This window comes from Protopterus annectens, chromosome 7.part0 (assembly GCF_019279795.1).
Source record: "Protopterus annectens isolate FY-2018-M chromosome 7.part0, PAN1.0, whole genome shotgun sequence".
NCBI lineage: Eukaryota > Metazoa > Chordata > Ceratodontiformes > Protopteridae > Protopterus > Protopterus annectens.
Genome location: NC_056739.1, coordinates 1,547,034,108 through 1,547,054,784, shown reverse-complemented (window position 1 = coordinate 1,547,054,784; position 20,677 = coordinate 1,547,034,108). Strand labels below are relative to the sequence as shown.

Genomic DNA, 20,677 nt, shown 5'->3' with positions numbered 1-20,677 from the left:
GCTCCATAAAGTAAAGAGGGCAAAAGGTAGGTAGTGGCCAGAGTGTGCCTTGTGGTGAGAAAGAAAGCGATTATTCCTGTATAGCATGCCTAGTTTTTGATGGGTTTTTTTAATATTTTGTTGAATGTGTATATCGAACTTTAGGAATTCGTCAATTGTAACACCGAGGAGTTTTGCAGAGGGAACAACTTCAATAGTGGATTTAGAGTTGCTAAGGACTTTGAAAGTATCTTTATTGAAGGAGTAAGATTTTTTAGGGGAGAAGAGGAGAATTTTGGATTTGTTAGCATTAAGGGAGAGGTGTTTTTTATGCATCCAGTTTTCAGTGGTTGAGAAGGCAGCTTGGGTTTTGAGAAGCAGTTCAGAGCTGTTTGTGGCATTTGGGGATTCAGTACTTGCTCCCAGCTTACAGTCATCAGGAAACGTGTTGAGCCAGAGGCCCCCAACATTGGCCTTCACTTCAGAGAAGTATATACCAAAAAGGAGGGGTCCCAACACTGTGCCCTGTGGGACACCGCTAGTAACAGGCTTCTTATTGGAAGTGGATTTACCTATCCAGACAACGTGTTTCCTGTCAGTGAGCCAGTGGGCTATCCATCTGATGATGCAGGGGTTTATGCCTAACTCAGTAAGTTTATCTATGATCCCTGAGTGGGAGATTGTGTTGAAAGCTTTGGCCAGGTCTAGATAAGCAATGTACTGTTTTACCATCATCCATGGTCCTAGTGACTTTCTCAAAGAAGACCACCAGAATAGCAGCAAGACCTCCCTTTGACCAAGCCAAATTGGGTCTGGTCCAGTTTTTGGAGGGTTCCTATGTCATTATTGATCAGGTCCATGATAATTATCTCCATGGTCTTGCAGATAAGACTGGTCAAACTTATGGGTCTGTAGTTTCCTGGGTCAGTTGATAGGGCCCCTTGTGCAGAAGGGTGACTGTTGCAGTCCTCCATTCCTCTGGGACAAAGCCTATTTAGAGGCTGTGGTTAAAGAGGGTTTCTAGTGGCCCTGATAGATTCTGTTTTAAGCTATTTAAGAAGCATCCTGGAATGTCGTCGGGACCCATGGAAGCTGTGTTTTTGGCTTTAGCAAGTACAGTAAGGACCTGTTCCCTCATAATGACTTGTAGGGGTAAGGTTGCTGGTATTTCTTTGGGTGTGGTAGGAGATGATGGGGGGAGAAGTCTGAACTGAACTTGTCAGACAGCAGGTTTTGCTATAGTTTCATGATGGGTGTTAGCGTTGCCATTCATGATTAACTCTGCACATTGCTGAGCATGTCCCATGAGGTTACGGACATAATTAAAAAAGCCTTATGGTTATCTTTCACCTGGGAGGCTATCTTTGCCTCATAGTTTGTTTTGGCAGATTTGACCAGCTTTCTGATTTTTATTTTATTATTTATTTTACATTTGTTGACCGGGCTAGTCTAACTGGATATATGTCCATTTTCAGTAGAGGCCCGAGGAGATCAGCTCCATGACAAAACTGTTAACATAAAAAATTACAAAGAAAATATATAACAAGAATGAAATTATAGTAATATATACACTGACAAATATGGTTAATAGGAAATCATTTGAAGAAGAGGTAACAAATACAATGAAAACTGGGATTTCAAAAAAGACATGGAGGTACATTCCATAAATGCAAAAGGAGGCATACAGGCTAGTTCAATTTACAGGTAAAGTAAATCTCTTAATGGCAAAGAAAAAAAGAAAACAAGGAGGTAATACAGTCTGATGGCATATACTGTACATTACACAAAGAAAGGCTGCTTAATGATCAGTAATAGTACCAATGAGTTTCAAAGAAAAAAATTAATAATTAAATAGTTTTACTAAAAATTTTTTTTTTTTTTTCTCACAGATAAGTGAGAGAGAGAAGGAAAAATAATGAGATACAGAGCATAGAGGTTATATATTGTAAAAAAGGAAATGACAGAAGAATTAATTATAAGGAAAAAAAGGGGAGACCGGGCATAAATTGGGTAGGGGAGAGGTTTAGGCAGGTTTAGTACAGTTGCATGACCAGTGTGTTCTGAGGAAATGTTTCAGTCTTTTTTTGTAGAGTGATAAAGAGGAAATAGAGGAAAGGTCACAGGGGAGAAGATTCCTGAATTTTTCCACAGTATTTGAGAAAAGAGAATCCCAGCCCTGTTGTTAAATTTAGATGTTTTGACTAGAAGTTTCTGAGATGAACGCAAGGACTTTAGATTGTTATAGGGGGTGATGATGGTAGAGAGACTAGGAGTATTGGTTGGTAGAGAGTTTTATGTGCAATGATTAGTTGGTGGTAAGTGATTAGATTCTGTAGTTCCAGCCAATCAAGCTGCTTTAAGTTAACACAGTGGTGAGTTTTAAATGGGTTACCAGTAGCAAATCTGGCTGTATTATTGTAGGAGCTTTCCAACTTACTGAGGTTGCTCTTAGATAGGTTGGTGAAAATGGAAGAAGCATAGAGGAGTGTAGAGATTAGATGAGTATGTGCAATAGTAGTTCTAGCTGTGGGTGATAGAAAGGGTTTTATTCTGTACAGAGAGACAAGTTTTTTGTTGATTGATTTAATAGTGTTGTTAATGTGTGTGTCAAATGAAAGATTGTTATCTATGGTGACACCAAATAGCTTGGTAGTTAGGTCAGGTGATATACTTGTGCCATTAGTGGAAGAAATAGAAAATTCTAAGGGGGAGGATTTCAGATTAGGATTGAAAACGAGGAGTTTAGTTTTTTGGGGGTTTAAGAGTAGGTAACGATGGGTGAACCATTGTTCCACAGTGTTAAAGACATTTTGAGTAGTGGAGTGAAGGTCAGAGATGGATTTAGTGGAGCATATAAGTGTGGAGTCATCAGCATATTGTATGGAAGTAGCTTGGGGAATTGCTTGATGAAGGTCGTTGATGAATATGGAGAAAAGAAAAGGTCCTAATATGGACCCTTGAGGTACACCGAGGTTAACTGGTAGGAGGGTAGATAGACTGTTACCCCTAAGTACTGCCTGTTTTCTATTATTAAGGTAGGATTGGAATCATTTGATAGAGAGTGCATGTAAGGACAGGGATTTGAGGATATCTATCAGAATTTGATGATTTACCATATTGAATGCTTTGAACAGATCGATAAATAGTGCTGTGGAGAGCAAATTGCAGTTACTTTTTTTGTTGATACACTCTGTAAAGGAAAGGAGGGCAGTGGTAGTGCTGTGGGAAGGTCTGAAACCATGTTGACAGCTAGAGAGCAAGTTATTGTGGATTAGGTGGTCTAGTAACTGTCTATGTATTCATTTTTCCATGATCTTTGCCAAAGGGGAAAGAAGAGCTATGGGACGATAGTTAGAAAATTTCTTTTGAGTTGCCACCTTTGTGGAGGAGGATAATATGGGAGACTTTCCAGATGCTAGGTATATAGCCTTCATTATTAATTCTATTGATAAGAATGGAGATGGGGTAAGCAATTGATATGACAGATTTCTGTAGGTATTCAGCAGGTATTTGGTCTGCTGAAGGAGAGCATGGTTTCAATTTTTGGATTAGGGCAAGAATATGGGTTGTTGAGACTGGTTGGAGAAGAAATGGTAGGGGTAGAGTTTTGTTGTAGTAGGTAAAGTAAAATTACCAGATAATAATTGACTGGCTAGTGTTTATATAGCGTCAGTAAAAAAGGAATTGAAGGCATTGGCAGTAAACATGGGATTTTCATGATCAGTATTTTGTGGGTTTGGTGTACTGGATTGACCTAGATTTAGTAATTTGTTGACGCTTGCCCAGAACTTTTGTGGGTTATTGTGGTTAGCCTTCTGAAATTGAAGGTAGTAGTTTATTTTAACTGATTGTATAGCTTTCTTAGTGTTAATTTCTTAATTCTCTGAAAATTTGTTGGTCAACAGGGTTTTTGGTAATTCTCCATTTAGCCCAGTATTTATTTCTGAGATGCATTTTCTGTTTCGTTTCTTTTGAAAGCCAAGGGGCAGATTTGGTCTTGAATCTGATTGCACGGGTTGGGGCATGGTGATCAAGAATGGCTGAAAATTTTGAATTAAAGTACTGTACTGCTTCTTCTAGTGGGAGGTAATTTAAGGGAGACCAGTTGCATGCTCTTAAGTTCATTTTGGAAGAGATCAGGGTTGAAGTTCTTTTTGGATCTGATATTCCTGATAGTGTAGGAATGGTAGAATAGGATTTATGCCTGATGATGTATGTAAGTGAGTGATCACTTATATCATCAGGAAGGGTTCCAGATTCATAATGTTTGGGGATGGTTGTTTATAAGAATCCAGTCTAATGTGTTTTCCGTCTTGTTGTGTTTGTTTATCCTGGTGGGAGAGGTGATGCTTTGGGAGTAACTGTGAAGGTTAATGTGGGTGGTAGGGTGGCTGCTACTACAGCAATTCCAATCAATATTTATATCACCAAGAATGATAGTTTCTTGGGGCAGGTGTTGAGATAGCCAGCATAGGATATTTTCCATGGGGGTAGATAGATACAGATAATATAAATGGATTTGGCTTTGTTAAGTTCAAGTTTAGATATGAGAATTTCTGCATTGGTATTAGGAGACGGTTTAGTGTCATAAGTAGTTTAATTGTAATCCTGATTTAGATAGAATAGCAAACCCCCACCCTTTTTGGTTACACGGACGAGTCTTAGAATATTATATCCTTGTAGGATGACTTCATTATCTTTAGTTGCTGGTTTTAGCCAGGTTTCTGTTCAACAAAGAATGTCGAAGGAATAGACGTCTAAGAGGGCATGGAGTTGAGCTATTTTATTGTTAATGCTTCGAATATTAAGGTGAGCTACAAGGAGTGAATTAGATTGTCTAGTGATGAAAAAATTAGTGGCTTGGTTGGGGTTGGGGAGAGAAATTGGGTTTGTTAATGGCCCTGGGTTTGGGTGAATGTCTCTGTCTTTTAATAAGTGGAGTTGTTTGAGATAGTATGGACTAGGGAGTTTGCTATTAGTGAGTAGGGATTTCCTGGGATTAAGGTTGTTATATCTAATATGGTGTATTCTGTGATATTTTGCTAGTAGTAGGTAACTAGGAGTAGTTGTTATGTTAGCATGGCTAGAGAGGATGGGTAGATATAGGGAGCTGGTTTGTTTGTTAGGGTGGTGAAAGTATGGAAGTAATGGAGTTTCATAGGAGGAGAGTATGTAGGCAACAGTAAGAGATGGAAGTAGTACAATAATGAGTAGTAGTTGGAAATGAACAGTAGAGTGGTTTATTCATCATAATGGGTGTGTAAGTAATTGAGTTCTATGTAGGTGTGGAAGTAAAGTAAGTATGAAGGAGGGGTAGAGAGGGGTGAGTGAGGAGTTTAAGGGGAGAGGTTTGAGAAGGGAGGAGAAGTAGATGAGCAAATAAAAAGGTTTACCTAGAGTACTGGGTGGAGTAAGGGGTGTGGCTTGTAATAATAAGTGTAGGATTCCGGGGGTTTGTGGGAATTGGGGGTAGGGAGGGGAGCGGAGTGAGCCCGCAGGGCGAACGGAGTGGGTAGAAACAGGTTAGAAGCAGCTGTGGAAGAAACAATCAGCAGTACAGGCTACAGAAGGTAAGGTTGCTTAAGTCAGAAATGGGTAAGAACAGTGAGAGAGAGAATCTAAAAATAGTAGTAAAAGATAGTATAGTATAGGGTGTTGTTGGAGGAGCTAAAAAAACAAGTCTGGGACTACAGAAAAATTAGGTAAGTAATATAGACACAGGAGGATAAGAGCAAGATAAGATTGGGAGAAAGGTGCCCCCTAGTGGACAGGTCTATAATTGCAGGTAGCTAATATGAGGGAGGTAGCTGTGTAAAGACAGGAGAAGAGTGAGAGCTAGGATGGGGAGTTACGCATAGTCGGTAGAAGGAGAAGTGAGTGTTAGATACTAAAAAGGGAGGGGGGGTAGAGGGGGTGTTAGAGGCTGCTGGCTGTCCTGACTCAGAACGTGCTTAGGCACCTACAGTACTGGTACAATGGTAGAGAAATAATCTGGCAGTAGTTAGACAGCAAAACATACTTTTCTTGTATCCTTGAGCTATTTTGTTTGTTTAGACTGGTGAGTATCTTTTTGCACTGATTTGCCTGTTCCTTCTTCGCTTTGGAGAGGATTTTTTTTCCTTTTGCCAAATAGCATATTTATGCTAGGGGTCCATCAGTGTGGTTTAGTTTTGCCCAGTAATCATAGGTTTGACTCAGACAAGTACTGCCTCCCCTATGTAGCTATGAATGTGGTTGTAGAGTGCTTTTGTTTACAGCTCAGAGTAGGTCTTGGTGTCGTCCAGGTTCAGAGGGGGTGGGGAGTTTAATAAGCTGTCAGTTTGAGGTAATTGGCCTTAGCAAAGTTCCTGACAGGCCTGGAGTTTGATGGGGGTTCTAGGTTAGTTTTAATACTAAAGGAGATCATTTTTTGGTCAGATCTTACCAGGAAGGAGTTAATGCACAGGAGGGAGTAGCATCCCTCGCATGTTTGAGTACTAGGTCTAAGACATTTGTACCTCTAGTTAGGGTGCTAACTAGTTGCTGCAGGGTATTTGCATTGATGAAGTCCAAAAAACTCTGAGTAAGTGAATTATGGGCCATATAAGTCTCCCAGTTTATGGAGGGGCAGTTGAAGTTGCCCATAAGTATGGTGTTAGGCTGAATGTTAAGAGATTCCAATAGGTTTAGGTAGGAGGTGTGGTTTTCCAGAATCAAGTTAGGGGATCTGTAGCTAGCAAGGATATGATAGAGGATGCACCTATGGTTAGTTGGGCATGGAGCAGCTCAAGTGAGCCATGTTGTTGGACTAGTCTAGCAGTGTACTTGTCCCTTATGAACACTGAGATACTTCCTCCATTTGTTTAGTCCTGAGTTAAGGGACAACAAAATGTATGAAAGGCATTGTAGCCTTTGATAGCTGGGGTGCTTTCTGTTGTTCTGAACCATGTTTCTGTGATTGCACATATGTCTGCATTCTCCAGGGTGAGGAGCGTTTCCAGGAAGTGCAGTTTTTTATTTAAACTCCTAGCATTGAGCATCAGTACCTTTAGGTAGTCGTGAGTGATTTTTATTTTGGAAGGTTTAATAACTTGGCATGGTGTAAAAAAGCAGTATAGGGATAGATAAAGTTTTTGCCAGTATCAGGAAGCTAAGTGGTGACAAGTGCAAACCATCTCTGGTAAAGCATTGCGGTTTGTCAATCATGTTTCCCTAGGCTGACAGATATTGAATCCCCTTGTTGTGACACCAGAAACTAAGCCAGTTGTTGAAGTTGATATTTTTTTGCTGGTACGGAGGAATCATCATAGGCGAAGGTAGCATGCTACTCAAGGCTATATTCATACCTGCCTGGAACACCTTTTCAGTGAACTCCATCATGTCTCTCTCCATATAGTCCAGGTACATCTTAGGTCATTCACACCCACATGGGCTATAATCTTGTCATACTGATGCTTGTGGTTTAAAGACCTAAGTGGATTCATGATCTGGTGGATCCTGGCTCCAGACAGATGACTCACTGTGATCTTCTCCTTGTTTAGTCTGGTAAGGGGAACATCAGTATGTTTTGCAATGGAATCCCCAGTAACTAGAATGTTTGGCTATGTGGTGTGTTGCCTTGTGGGGTTGGAAGCGGGACTACAATGATTTTCAGAGTTATATGTTTTGTGAGGTGCTGTCTTTTTTTGTGCGAGTACAGGGCCACTGGAGATGTTTTTAGGAGGTCTTGAATGTTTGGGTAGATTGCAAGTGAGTATCTCTGCATATGTGGGTCTGTGTGTTTGTTCCTTAGTGTTGGTAGTGAGTGTTTTGGGTGCAACACTAACAACCTCGCTTGCATTTTTTGTGTGTGTTACGTGAGACCTTTGCCTGCAGTAACATTGTGAATCTACATATCTCTCGCACACTGTGTTTGTATGTTCTAAAATTAAATGTTTGTCAGTGAACATTAGGCAATTGGTATACTGCCTCTGGATGCCCATATCCACCAGGCCAGAAACAGAGATGATGGGGAAATTCCTATCCATTATACCAGATCCTTAGTAGATGGAAAGGAGTGGGGAACTTAAAGGTCAAAGTGAGAGTGTGTAGTAGTACACTATTAGATGACCTGCAGGGGTAATGCCCTCTGCACAAACTAGCAGCTATTCAAGCAGCTGTGAACAGTGGGAGACTATGGAGAGAGTTTCCTTTAGAGGATTTTAAACTGGAGAGGTTTGCTTATACAGAAGGCACAGAGAACCATGTTTGCACATTGTGCAAATGCGAGGCTTTTAATACCAGCAGGATGAAAGGCTTTTACAACAGTTAAGCCCTCAGGCCAATTAGATAAATACATAATAAGCCTTCCACCAGCTGTTTCCAACTTGGATGTGTTGAATTCAGCTCTCTGCTCCCACCAGAGTGCAAAAGCACCCTCTTAATACCAGTAGATACCTCCAATACCAGTAGATTGCCAGGCACCCAGTATTACTGCTGCACAGGTTAAAACAGCACTGTGTAAGGCCAAGAATATAGCTTCTGTGGGACCTGACAGTATCCCTGGCTGTGTTCTACATGAACTACAGAGTGAACTGGCACCTCACCTGTGTGCCCTGTTCAATCACAGCCTCACCTCAGGCTTTGTCACTACTGAATGGCGCACTGCTACAGTCATCCCTCTCCAAGGAGGAGCGACTACAGACCCTGGGAACTATCGCCCCATTACCCGCACAAGTCTGATATGCAAAGCTATGGAATGCATCATCATGGACCTAATAAACAAGGATATAGGGAATCTCCAAATTCTGGATCCTACGCAGTTTGGCTTTGTGAAGGATAGATCATGCCTGTTCAACTTCTTTAAGTCAGTCATCAGTACTATGGATGAAGGCAAGGCGGTTCATACAGCTTACCTTGATCTGGCCAAGGCTTTTGATACCATTCCCCAGTCAGGAATCATAGAAAAACTCAATAAGCTAGGCATCAACCCCAATGTCACTAGGTGGGTTGCGGACTGGCTTACAGATAGAACCCACAGGTCTATGTTAAATCATCGAACGCTTAAAAAAGATAACGATGATTTATCGAACCCATGTGAAAGCTTACAATCTCGAACACTTAGAACAACAATTTTTTTCCCCAAGGGAAAAAAAATCACTGTTCCACAAAACAAAAAAAAAATTTAAAACATTACATAAAGTGGAGGGCTGTGCCCCCCCACACCCCCCCTACTTAAATATACCAAATCCGAGATCGCAGTACAGTGACGAAAACGGCAAAGTAACGGAAGCGGCCAAGTGATTTCTTTCAGGAAAAGAATTTGCTTATATGCCATTTCGCTATTTTGCCTTTTTGTGCTTTCAAGTTCGATCAAGACGTCTTTGATCATTTAATAGGAACCCAAACCCACAGTGTGGAAGTAGCTAACTCCAAGTCAGACTGCCGACCACTCACAGGTGGAGTCCCACAGGGTTCAGTCCTGGGTCCTCTCCTGTCTGGCATCTACTTCTCTGAAGTCCAGGCCAACACGAAGGGACTCTGGCTGACAAAGTTTGGAGACGATTGCAAGTTGGGAGCTATTATTAACTCCCCAAGTGATGTTGACATCCTACAGAAAGGCCTCACTGAGACCAACGACTGGTGTCAAGAACCATGGCCTTAAGCTGAATGCCAAAAAATGTGTCGTCATCCCCCTTGGGAAAAACCTGGTTCCCTTGAATTACCACATTGATGGTAGTTCACTGAACACAGAAGGCATTATAAGAGATCTGGGAACACAGGTTGACAGCAACCTCTCTTTTGACCACCACATTGCCACTGTGGTTAGAAAGTCCTTCTGTGTGGCACATCTCATTACTAAGGGATGTTCTTCGTGTTTCACTGTTGCAGTCGTTACATTTGGGTTATCTGCTTTGCAGTAGCCCTCAGTCGGCCTGATTAACAAAGTCTTGGGTACTGCGTCGGTTGCTGTCGCTTCTTCCATGACGTTAGATCGTCAGGGGTATAAAACATGCAGCCGGCGCCATTACATCAGTCTTTCTTGCCGTGCGGTGCCGGTTGGCCAACTCCTGAAATTTTCATTTTCAAGTTTCAGAACCAAAGTCTTCAACTAAAGCTAAGTACCCTGTTGGGGAAACCTTTTTCTTGCTCCTTACCGATGTCAGTAAAAGTTAATAATTGCATTACTTGTGGAAAGCAAATACCTCACAAAGATTTTCATTCGTATGGTATTCCTTGCCTAGGCCCTGACCACAACGTGCCTTGCTGTCGGTTTTGTGCTTTATTTAAACAGCGCACTATCCATCGTCGGTATATTTTTGCTTCTAAATATTTCAGTTCTCGGTTTAATTATCCAGAAATGTCATCGGTTAGCCTTTCCTCCTCTGCCTCTGCTCTCCAAGGTACTACTAAAGATCAAACAGGACAAGCCAAGGACAATTTTAATTGCACCAGACTGGCTTCGCCAACACTGGTACCCACTCTTACGCAGTGTGTCATGCTTGGCTCCATGACACCTGCCTCAGACTCCTTCCCTGTTGTCTCAGCAGGAGAACATGATTCTGCACCCTCAACTGCAAACCCTGAACCTAGAAGCCTGGCTAATTACCTAATTTCTCCTTTACCATCCATCAGTAAATCAGTGATGGATATCATTTTAGAGGCAAAGAGGCCTAGTACTAGAAAATCTTATGCTGCAAAATGGAAAAGATTCTGTGCTTGGAACCAATCTCAAGGAATGAACGCAGCAGTGCCCAATTTACCTCCGATACTACAATACTTAACTGAGAGACTTCATAAGGGCTTGTCATTTTCCTTCATCAAAATTCATGCCTCAGCCATTTCAGCTCAGTATAGCACAAAAGCTCCCCTCTTCTCTCACCCACTGCTCAAGCAGTTCCTTAGAGGGACCAAAACTTGAAGGCCACCCAGGAGAGCTCCAACACCAGCCTGGGATCTTAACTTTGTTCTGGAGAAACTCACTCTTCCTCCTTTCAAGCCAGCTGCTACTGCGGATTTAAAATTTCTTTCCTGGAAAACCGCTTTCCTTTTGGCAATCACTTCTGCAAGAAGGGCATCTGAATTACAGGCCCTTTTGGCAGTGGAATCTTTCATCATCTTTTATGCGGACAGGGTGTCCCTCAGAACCAATCTGTCTTTCATGCCCAAGGTGGTATCCAGTGTGGCTCTTAATCAGTCCATTCATTTGCCTACCTTTTTTTTCCAAACCCACAGAACAAAGGGGAACGGATACTGCACTCTTTAGATGTGCACAGACAGCTTAGATTCTACTTGGACAGGACTAAACCTCAAAGGAAATCTGAACAACTACTGGTGGCATTTGCTGCAGGGACAGAGGGGAAAGCTATTTCAAAAAAAAAAATGTTTTCAAATTGGATAGGCCACTGCATTCATTTCTGCTATAAGCACCATGGAAAACCTATCCCACAGGGCATCAGACCCCATTCAACCAGGGCTGCATCTACCTCTACAGCCTTTCTCAGGGGAGTCCCTACTAGGGACATCTTAGAAGCTTCTGTACATACTTTCACCAAGCATTACCATTTGCCAATTTTCTCTAAATCCAGGGCTGGTTTTGTCACTGCAGTCTTGCAGGGCCTTATAACTGGTCCTAATTCCATTTAAATTCCTTCTCCCAACCATAGCTTTGGGAATCTACCCAAATGTAATGACTGCAACAGTGAAACATGAAGAACATAGTACAGTTGTATACACTTACCATAAATGTAGATGTTCGAGTGTATTCACTGTTGCAGTCCTGGTTACCCTCCCTTCAGCCCCGTTTCTTCCTTTGGCTATACGTCTACTCTCATTTACTATGCTCTAAAAGCTTTTTGGTGTATTTGCTTTTCTGTTGGAGGTATACCCTTGTATTTATGGATTTAATTGCTTCCCATTAGGGGGGCACCTGACATCTGGGGCAAGAAAAACTGATGTAATGGCATCGGCTGCATGTTTTATACCTCTGACGACCTGACGTTATGGAAGAAGGGACAGCAACCGACGCAGGACCCAAGACTTTGTTAATCAGGCCCAATGAGGGCTACTGCAAAGCAGAGAACCCAAATGTAATGACTGCAACAGTGAATACACTCGAACATCTACATTTATGGTAAGTGTACACAACTGTACTTTTTGCTTCCAGGAAGAAAGAGGTCATTGTCTCCCTTTACTCTTCCCTCATTAGGCCAGTCATTGAGTACAATGTTCCATTTGGCATGCACCTCACTAGATACCTGCAACAACTGGAGAGGCCGCAAACATCCCTTACAAAGAGGATCCTAGGCCTTAAACACTTGTCCTTTATTTACAGACTCAAAAAACTCCAACTATTCTCTGTCTCATATCGCCTACTTAGAGGCGATCTCTGCTTGACTTACAAAGCCATGTCTGACCCAGCTCTGTTAGAAATGCTACATCTAAAGAAATCCTAATCCCCCTCACCACAAGCTCCAGAGACCTCAACCTCATTACCACAATCCAACAGAACATGCTGGAGGGACAGGTTCATAACCCAGAGACTACCCATGCTATGGAATAGACTTTCCATACATGTCAAGCAGAGCACCTTACTGGCCCTCTTCAAGAGAAATCTTGACGAGTGGATGGGAAATAGAAAATTCACCCCTGGAATCACTCCAGTGGCTCTGCACAACAGAGGCACTGAGAACTAAGGTCGGGTGGCACAATGCCAAGGTAATCCTAAATTTTGAGCCCAACTGCAGTAACAAATGCTTTACAACAAAAGTCAGAATTCCTGCGGTATTTTAGGAGTCCTTGGAAATAGGTTCACTTCTTCTTCTTTCGGCTTTTCCCAGTTAGGGGTCGCCACAGCGGAACTCCAGTCCGCTAATGATTGGCAGTAGATTTTTACAGTGCCGAGGTGCCAGCCCGATGCCCAACCTTCAACGAAGGCAAGCCCATCCACGCATGTCTTTCGAGTGCCACTCAACCACGGGGAGGACATGCAGACTCCACACAGAAGGCGCTCCAGCCGAGAATCGAATGGGAGAACCTCTTGCTGTGAGGCAACAACCCTACTGCTGCACCACCGTGGCTTCTTGGAAATAAGTTCACTAACCCTCAGAAATGTTCACAAAATACAGGAAAAAAGAACTACAACAACACAGAAACACTTTGTAAAACTTAGAAATAAATATTGGGCAAGCCTCAGGAAAAGTTTGGCAAACTCAGAACAGCATTTGCAGTATCAGAGAAGATTAGGAAATATCAGAATACAGTTAAAACAACCTAAGAGCAGTACAGTAATAAACATGGCTTTTTTTTTTAACAACTTCAGGCTGAAAAACAGTGATAAATTCAACCAAATCAAGAAATGCAGCACTTTGTTTGTCTTTCGGCTTTTTCCCGGTTAGGGGTCGCCACAGCGGTACTCCAGTCCGCTAATGATTGGCAGTAGATTTTTATGTGCCGAGTTTCCGGCCCTGAAGCACAACCTTCAACGAAGGTACGCCCATTCACGCATGTCTCCACACAGAAGACGCTTTAGCTGAGAATCGAACAGAACAACGTTTTACTGTGAGGTGGCAACGCTACCACAGCACCACCACCGCAGTGCAGCACTGAAATGTTAAAATTCAAATGCCAGATGTGTATTCTATTTTAGGTGAATGATTAACAGAAGGCAAGATTTAACCTTTAGGTACAGGTTCTGATTTGGGGAATTACTAAATACTAGTATATAGGCAGTGGTAAAAGTAAAGGCCAGACACTGTAGTTGAACTAGCAGAGGTGACCCTCTCTTTAACAGTCCTTTGAACTGTATGGGATAAGATGTTGCTTGTATCAAACAAATTATGCTTCACAGGAAAAGTGTAAAAAGTTCTATGTATTGCTGTGCTAAATGTCAAACTGCATCAGTATTCACTTCTCATATGCCTGTACCTTCCAATTTACACACACCTCTTAGCAGGATTAGTGCGCATTTGTGCAACGCAAGTTGGAATTTACTGTGACGAGTTTTGTTGTAATCAGGCAGGCAAGGTGTAAACAGTTAATAAACCACCTGTAACTGATGTGTGTGGATATTGGTGGATTATAATGACAATTTGAGTGTTTTTTTATGGTTGAAAAGATTTGAAATGTAGACTTTTATTATTTGCTGGTATACTTACTTTGTTTCACTTCTTCCCTGAGCACTTGGTAAAACTGTATTGCATAGCCATTGTTTTGCTTGGAGAGGTGCAGAAAAAAGTCCAGCAGCAGTTGTTAGGTCAGTTCAAGTGACTAATCAGAAATGAAAAGCATGGTACATATTATCTGTGTATACTTCTGGTAAACAAGCGAATTTGGTCAAGTTACATTTAACCTTGTTCCATTTGCTGTTGAATGGTATCCCAGTAGGAAGAAAACTCTTTTTGGCCAAATGTTAATGATTGCAGTTAGCAAAAGTAAGTATGGCATATAAACTGAAGAAACATCTGTTAAATAAATACTGAATATGTCATTTGGCCGAGTAGTGTGGTAGGTCCATTAACATTAGTTGCTTTTGCTTAGCATGTTTCACAAAAAGAAGACTCCAGTTGCAGTTAAACCTATAGCAGTAAAAAAAAGAATTGACTCCAGAACAACCTTGTTTGTGCTGCAGAAGCAGGAAGATACGAGTAAAGCAGTGGATGTAAATTACGGTGTTAGGAAATAGACAAGGAATTCTTTTTATTCAGATGTGAGTTAATAATGAAAACCGTTTTTTTTTTTACTGAGTTTTCAGTATTACATTGTAGCAGTTCCAACAGTAAGCAAATGGTTTAAGTGGATCAGAGAGTTGTACTTTTTTTTTTTTTTTTTTTTTTTTTTTTTTAGAATCGATTGCATTGTGCCATAAGCAGGAAGTTTTTATGTTTTCTTTTGTCACCCATCTATTATTTTACATTTAATCCTTCTCTGCTCCCTCATGTTTTTATAAATTCGAACATTTGGACTGCTGATGTCTCTGCTGTGCCACCACTGTAAGTGGTTGCCCAGAAAAAAAAATAATTACAGTGTATTATCACATAATCTGGGCAACATATCTGGTTAGGCAGGTTTTGATAAATCCTTACAGAAATGATTCTAAAGTCGTTATTGCCTAAAGTCGAATGACCTTTCATTTCTTGTTGAAACTCAATGTCAACAACACCACTTGTTAAACCATCCATCTTAACTTGCACTTTATTTTCATATTTAACTATTTTATTAGCGGCTTAAAATGTACCTTCATTCCATTTAAGAGCATGTCCCATGCATGTAGAAGAAAATGAAAACTAATGTGCCTTTTGTACTAGTCACTGCCATATTTTTAGCCACCAGCTGGCCTGATCATAACATTTTTAATGTAGTTGCATGCGTATTGCTCTATTTATAATTTTATATGTGCATTTCACCCGTGGCTTACAGTGGTTATGGTAAACTCACTAAATACCGATTGTAATCCTAGACCTGTTGCTTGCCTTTTTCTTTTCTCAATAATAAAATTGATCAAGACTGAAGGATAAAGTTGGAGTAGGAAAGTTTACTGCTGTGTTCTTTTTCTGTTGTGCATGAGAGACCATTTTGTAGAATAGGTAAAATGATTGTAGATAAGGTCTAACTTTTTATTTAGGCAAATGATTTGCTCTGTTGTGAAGTAAGACACTTGCTTTGTGTGTTTTAAATATTGTGTTCATTTCTGCTTGATGATGAGAAAAATAGCATTTGAGGAGTCCTACTACAAAAATGCATTGTTACTATGCATCTTGCATAGTAGTCCTTAAAGTACAGTACTAAGGCAGTTTTAGCACTTCACATGTTTAATGTGCAATTTTACTTGTTGACATATATCTACAGTGTATGATTTATTTCAAACAGGTGCTAAAATAGCTAGTAAAGCATATTACACTGAAATCTTGTTTGATTAGAAAATTGATTTTAATTACTGATCAAGGAGATATGTATGTAAAGCAGAACTATCTTAGTGTTGCTTATTTGCTTTTTGATCTGCTTTTAGCCTCGCAAAAGATTAATAATTGTCCCTTATGAATATAAAAAAAGTGATGACCACTTTTTTGTTTCACCTCCAGGAACGAAGACCATTTCTTGCATCTGAATGTAATGAGCTGCCAAAAGCAGAAAAATGGAGAAGGCAGGTATGTACCTCTTAGGCTAAAGGTGTTTCTTCCCTGTAGAGTGTCAAGAAGGGATATGGTTCACTCTATTGCAAACTATCTTGTTGAAACTCATTCTGTCAAGATGTACTTCAGACATGCTCTGAGTAAAGAACTTAAAGGGCAAGGCCCCTCCACGCTCCTAGTAATATAGCAATTAGTTGGGTCATCAAATGTTATGGTTAACTTAGAGATGCACTCACTGAAGACCATTTGATGCACCAGCCTCAGGTGGATAGGTTTTGACAGGATATCATACAGTGGGCTAAATGTGTACCTTCAGAAACTGCATGCTTACATGAACTACGTTTGAAAGTACATTTTGAAAAAGTAAGTATGTAAGCACAAATTAATTGGGGCAGTTTCATAGATGGACTTGGCATGATGAGTTTAATGTTATACAGCTGTTAGGAATTTAAGAATAAATTTTGGCATGAAGCCAACATACGATCAGTTCATGGCAAAGGTGCTGGAGGAGCTTGGTGAGGAAGATGAGACTGAGCAGCTAATGTCAAGTCTCATATTGTGTGTGGAGGGCAATTTAGCTTGCTGTATTGGTGACCTCTTCTGGTGGGTGACAGGGTGGGGGTAATTGCCTGTAGATGGAGCCTTGCATGCCCATGCTGCATTGACAATGTGCTGCTTCACCAGAGAAGCGTGCTTGTTAACCCAGTATTCCAACATTTGAGTAGCACCAGCTACAGAACTTGCAACCCACCTGTGGTGATAGGAGTTAGAGAAGTCTTAGGGATCAGCAGACCAGCTCTTTTATTGCCACCTGAAAATTGCCTCCCAGGGAAACAAGTGAGCTGATAAGGCTCCTTGAACAGAGAATGAATGGCTGGAGGGCTTTAGCTCCAGCTGAGGAAGCATGGCTTTAACCCATAGGACAAATAATTGAATCTATGGGGTGTCAAGCAAGTGCTGTGAACTAGGGGGACTGGGGAGGGAATAAATAGACTGTACTGCCAGTAAGTCAGCTGTGTTGGTACAGAAGAATAAAGCCCTTTTTATGATACAGGTGGCCTGAATTTGATTAGTCGCTCAGACATCAGTTAGAACTGCTGTGGGAAGGGTGGGAGTGCCTATCCTGGGGGTTGGGAACATGGCTGGCTCCCCTAAGACTGGATGGCTGCATCTGTGGATGTAGCATGAGTGGTAACACCTGTATGTGCAGGCACTCATGGAAGTCATAACCGTGGGGGGGGGGGGGTTACGTTTCTCAGACTGTGCAACTGCAGACTGGCCCACATCCTAACCTCCAGCTGTAGCCTCGAGGGAACTGAGGTGATCAGGCTGTTTTTCCCTACCATGGAATGGCTGGGCCATAGGGCTACCACTTTGTCCACAGAATGAATGGGATAGGCTATCATTCCTTTAGGCGACAGTGGGACAGGTAGATGGAGCCATTGTGCAGATCACGCCGATGGACCGGGAGGTATATATTGCATACACTGCCATTCATTTCTTTATTATTTATTTATTTATTTTTTATCTTTTGTTTCCAGAATTTTCTACCAGTAGCACAGTCATTGTATAAGGTACATTCAAAATAGCTGTGCTGGTGGACTAAGGGTTCTTTGACTTAAATTTCACAGTATGCATTAAACTATTCCATTCTGGCCATTTATAAATAATAGTTGATTTCTCTTCTAGAACTGTTACATTCTGCATTTATACTAAACATACAAAATCTTCAGTATAAACTTTATAAAGTATATTGTTGTTCTTCTCCTTTACCCCATCTCATTTATTTTCCAACTATTGTCTTGTTCTGTGTTCCTCAGATGCTTCTTTATCTTTTCCTCCTTTTCCCCTTCTTAGTCCACCAAGTTTTTCCCTTGTCTTCCCCACGTTTTTTCCATATTTCCATCTGTCTCTTTGCTTTATCATATCTTTAATCCCCTCATTTTTTTCTCTCTGGTTTGATTTTACTCCATCTCCTATCTGTTCCACTTTTTCTGGATTTTACTGCCCCCTCTTTTTGTTTTTTGTTTTATTCTCCTCCTGATAAACTTTCTCATTCATGCTATTCAGTTCTCCACCCATGGGTGGCTCCTGGCTCTTCCATCTCTTGGTAATTGCTTTTCAGTTATCACTATCAGGCTCAGCAGGCATTATCTTTCCCTACTCTACCATCATATCCCAGTTGGTATAGCTTATTTGAAACTGCTTCTGTTTGTGGGAGCATTTTCCCACTATTTCCTGCAGTTCTGTCTTGCTATGCTAGCTTAAAACCACTTCAAAAATGTGTACTCACATACCTCTCCATTCCTGGCACCCAGTCATACCTCATATGCCCCTGGGTACATCCTGCTCAACTTTGCCAGAGTATAAAATTTCTTATTCAGGCACTTCCAAACAGATATCCTGAACTCTGATGTTTTATTTGCTAACCTCAGTAGCTTTACAATCTGTTTCCTTTCTCCTCTCTGAATTGGCTCTTGTATTTCATCCTAACCACTTCTGTGCCTTGTCTGCTGTACTCATCCTTTCCACTTCCTTTATCAAATTCTCCCTTATTCTCACCAGCCCTCTCATTGACCTACCCTCTGTCCATTTGGCCTATATTAATTGTACTATTTCCAGTTCGTCTGCCTCACTTCCTATCCTTTTACCATGTTTCTCTACCCTGCAACTATTCCCTGATAATCCTGCTCTAACCTGCTCTCTAGTTGTTGTTCCACTTGATTTCCAACCATCCTTTAATTCTGTTCCCCACCAAGATTTGAGGTCAAAACCTTATCTTATTATGTCTCATTCTCCATTTCCAAATAACTGTTCACCTCTCCTCTTCCCCCTTTGTTTCTCCTATTGGTGTCAGGTTTTTTCCTCCATACTCTCCAGTCAGGTCTTTGCCATTTAGTATTGAATAATCTTTGACTTTATCTTGTCCATATTAATCTTGGGCTCCTCTCTGGTGATTCCTGCACCATTTCTGTTATGTTTCCTTTTCTTCTGGACTCAGCCTACTTTCCTTTCATCACATCTTTCCAATCCTCCTCATAAACTAATGCAGTATGTTTGCTACAGTGTATGCCTGCAGCTCTGTTCTCACATCTGCTGCTCCCAATCCCCCTCTCATCACTTGTTGTGTTAGCTCCTGCCATGCCAGTTTTGGTCTTCCCTCATCCCAGATGCTTCCCCTCCAAAACTGCTTTACCTTCTTCAAGATCTGTATTTCTGGGATCTGCCAAAAAACCTGCCCTGGGTATAGAAATCGTGGCACAACCCACATTTGTATTCTCTTATCTATATCCATCATTGTCCTTTTCCAGTTCTGCATCTGGCCCTTAGTCTTCTCATATATCCTATTGTATAAAGTTTCCAGTGTTTGTGCAACCCCCTTCCCTCATCCTGATTTCTAGCTATTTTATTTCTCTTTTTCCGCATTTCCTTCTTTTCCTTTTTCCTGTTGTTAATCACCATAGCTTGGGCTTTCATTTGTATCCAGATACTTTCTCCAAATTTCCCAAATATTTCCCAGCGGTCATCAGGATCTTCATCTGGATATCTTATAGAAATAAGAACGTCATCTGCATAAAATACTATCTTTTTTTCCTTCCCCCATCTGTATTCTTTCATTTTTGAACCCCTTGGCTTCCCTGCCAGAGTTCAATGTACATAGCAAAGAGCAGCCGGGAGAGCAGGCATCCTTGTCTGCATATCTGTTATCTGTAACAATCCTACCCTCATTTTCATCCTGGCTGCAGCACCCTTATATGCATTCTTAATTATTCTCACCCGCTTGTCACTCATCTGGTCAGGGTAAAACAGACGAACAGTTGTGGTATCGGTTCAAGCAGCTTTATTACACACAGACACATCAGGAGTGAGGCTTAGTAAAGTAAACTTAAATAAAGTTATCAACAGACTGACTACTGACTGGCTGTTCTGTCAAAATGGCACTGCTGCCTGCACATGCTCACTATTTATATGCACGTGCCTACACTTGGAAATGCTTCTTAAAGTTACAACACATGCTCTGTTCTACATCCTCACTGTTTGAGAAGTAGATCATACATCATATGACAGTATTCATTGACATGCAGTTGTAGAGAAATGATCCTTTGACATGCAGTTATACAGAACTAATTCCTTGACATGCAGTCATACAAAATCAAATGCATATAAAACAATCATGTCCAGATTGCTGTGTATTTTACATTAGGTCTGGAAATACAACCTGATTGTGGAACATAAGTCAGAATTGGATCTAGCAACGGGGGCTGTCTTCAAGGAATGTTCAACTTTGAGGACATCTGGGAAATCATCAGGAACAGAAATAGATACTGAGACAAGTTCTTCGGCATGAACATTGTCAGGGTTGCTCTGAGATCTAGAGTCTGTATCACAGGAACGATGCTGCGATATTGATTCATACACTGGAAGAAGATGCCTGCGGTTTCTCCTATATTCTATATCCTCAGATTCCACTAAGTAGGATCTCTGCTCGGCGGCACATATGCCTCTCACTTGACCAGTTCAATCAAAGCCTTTTGTCATTTGCATCCTCACTGTCAAACCTTTTGATGGACGAAGAAATCTACTTGTTTTGTCATAGCTGGACTTCTGAA

At 41.1% G+C, this 20,677-nt stretch overlaps 1 protein-coding gene across 1 annotated transcript in view; it reads left to right on the top strand.

The window, feature by feature from the left end:
* Window positions 1-20,677, top strand: part of ISY1 (ISY1 splicing factor homolog) — an 816,689-nt gene that overhangs the window by 124,718 nt on the left and 671,294 nt on the right. The window contains exon 4 of the mRNA XM_044078094.1: window positions 16,017-16,082. Coding sequence (XP_043934029.1) covers window positions 16,017-16,082 — 66 coding nt within the window. The remainder of the gene's footprint in view (window positions 1-16,016; window positions 16,083-20,677) is intronic.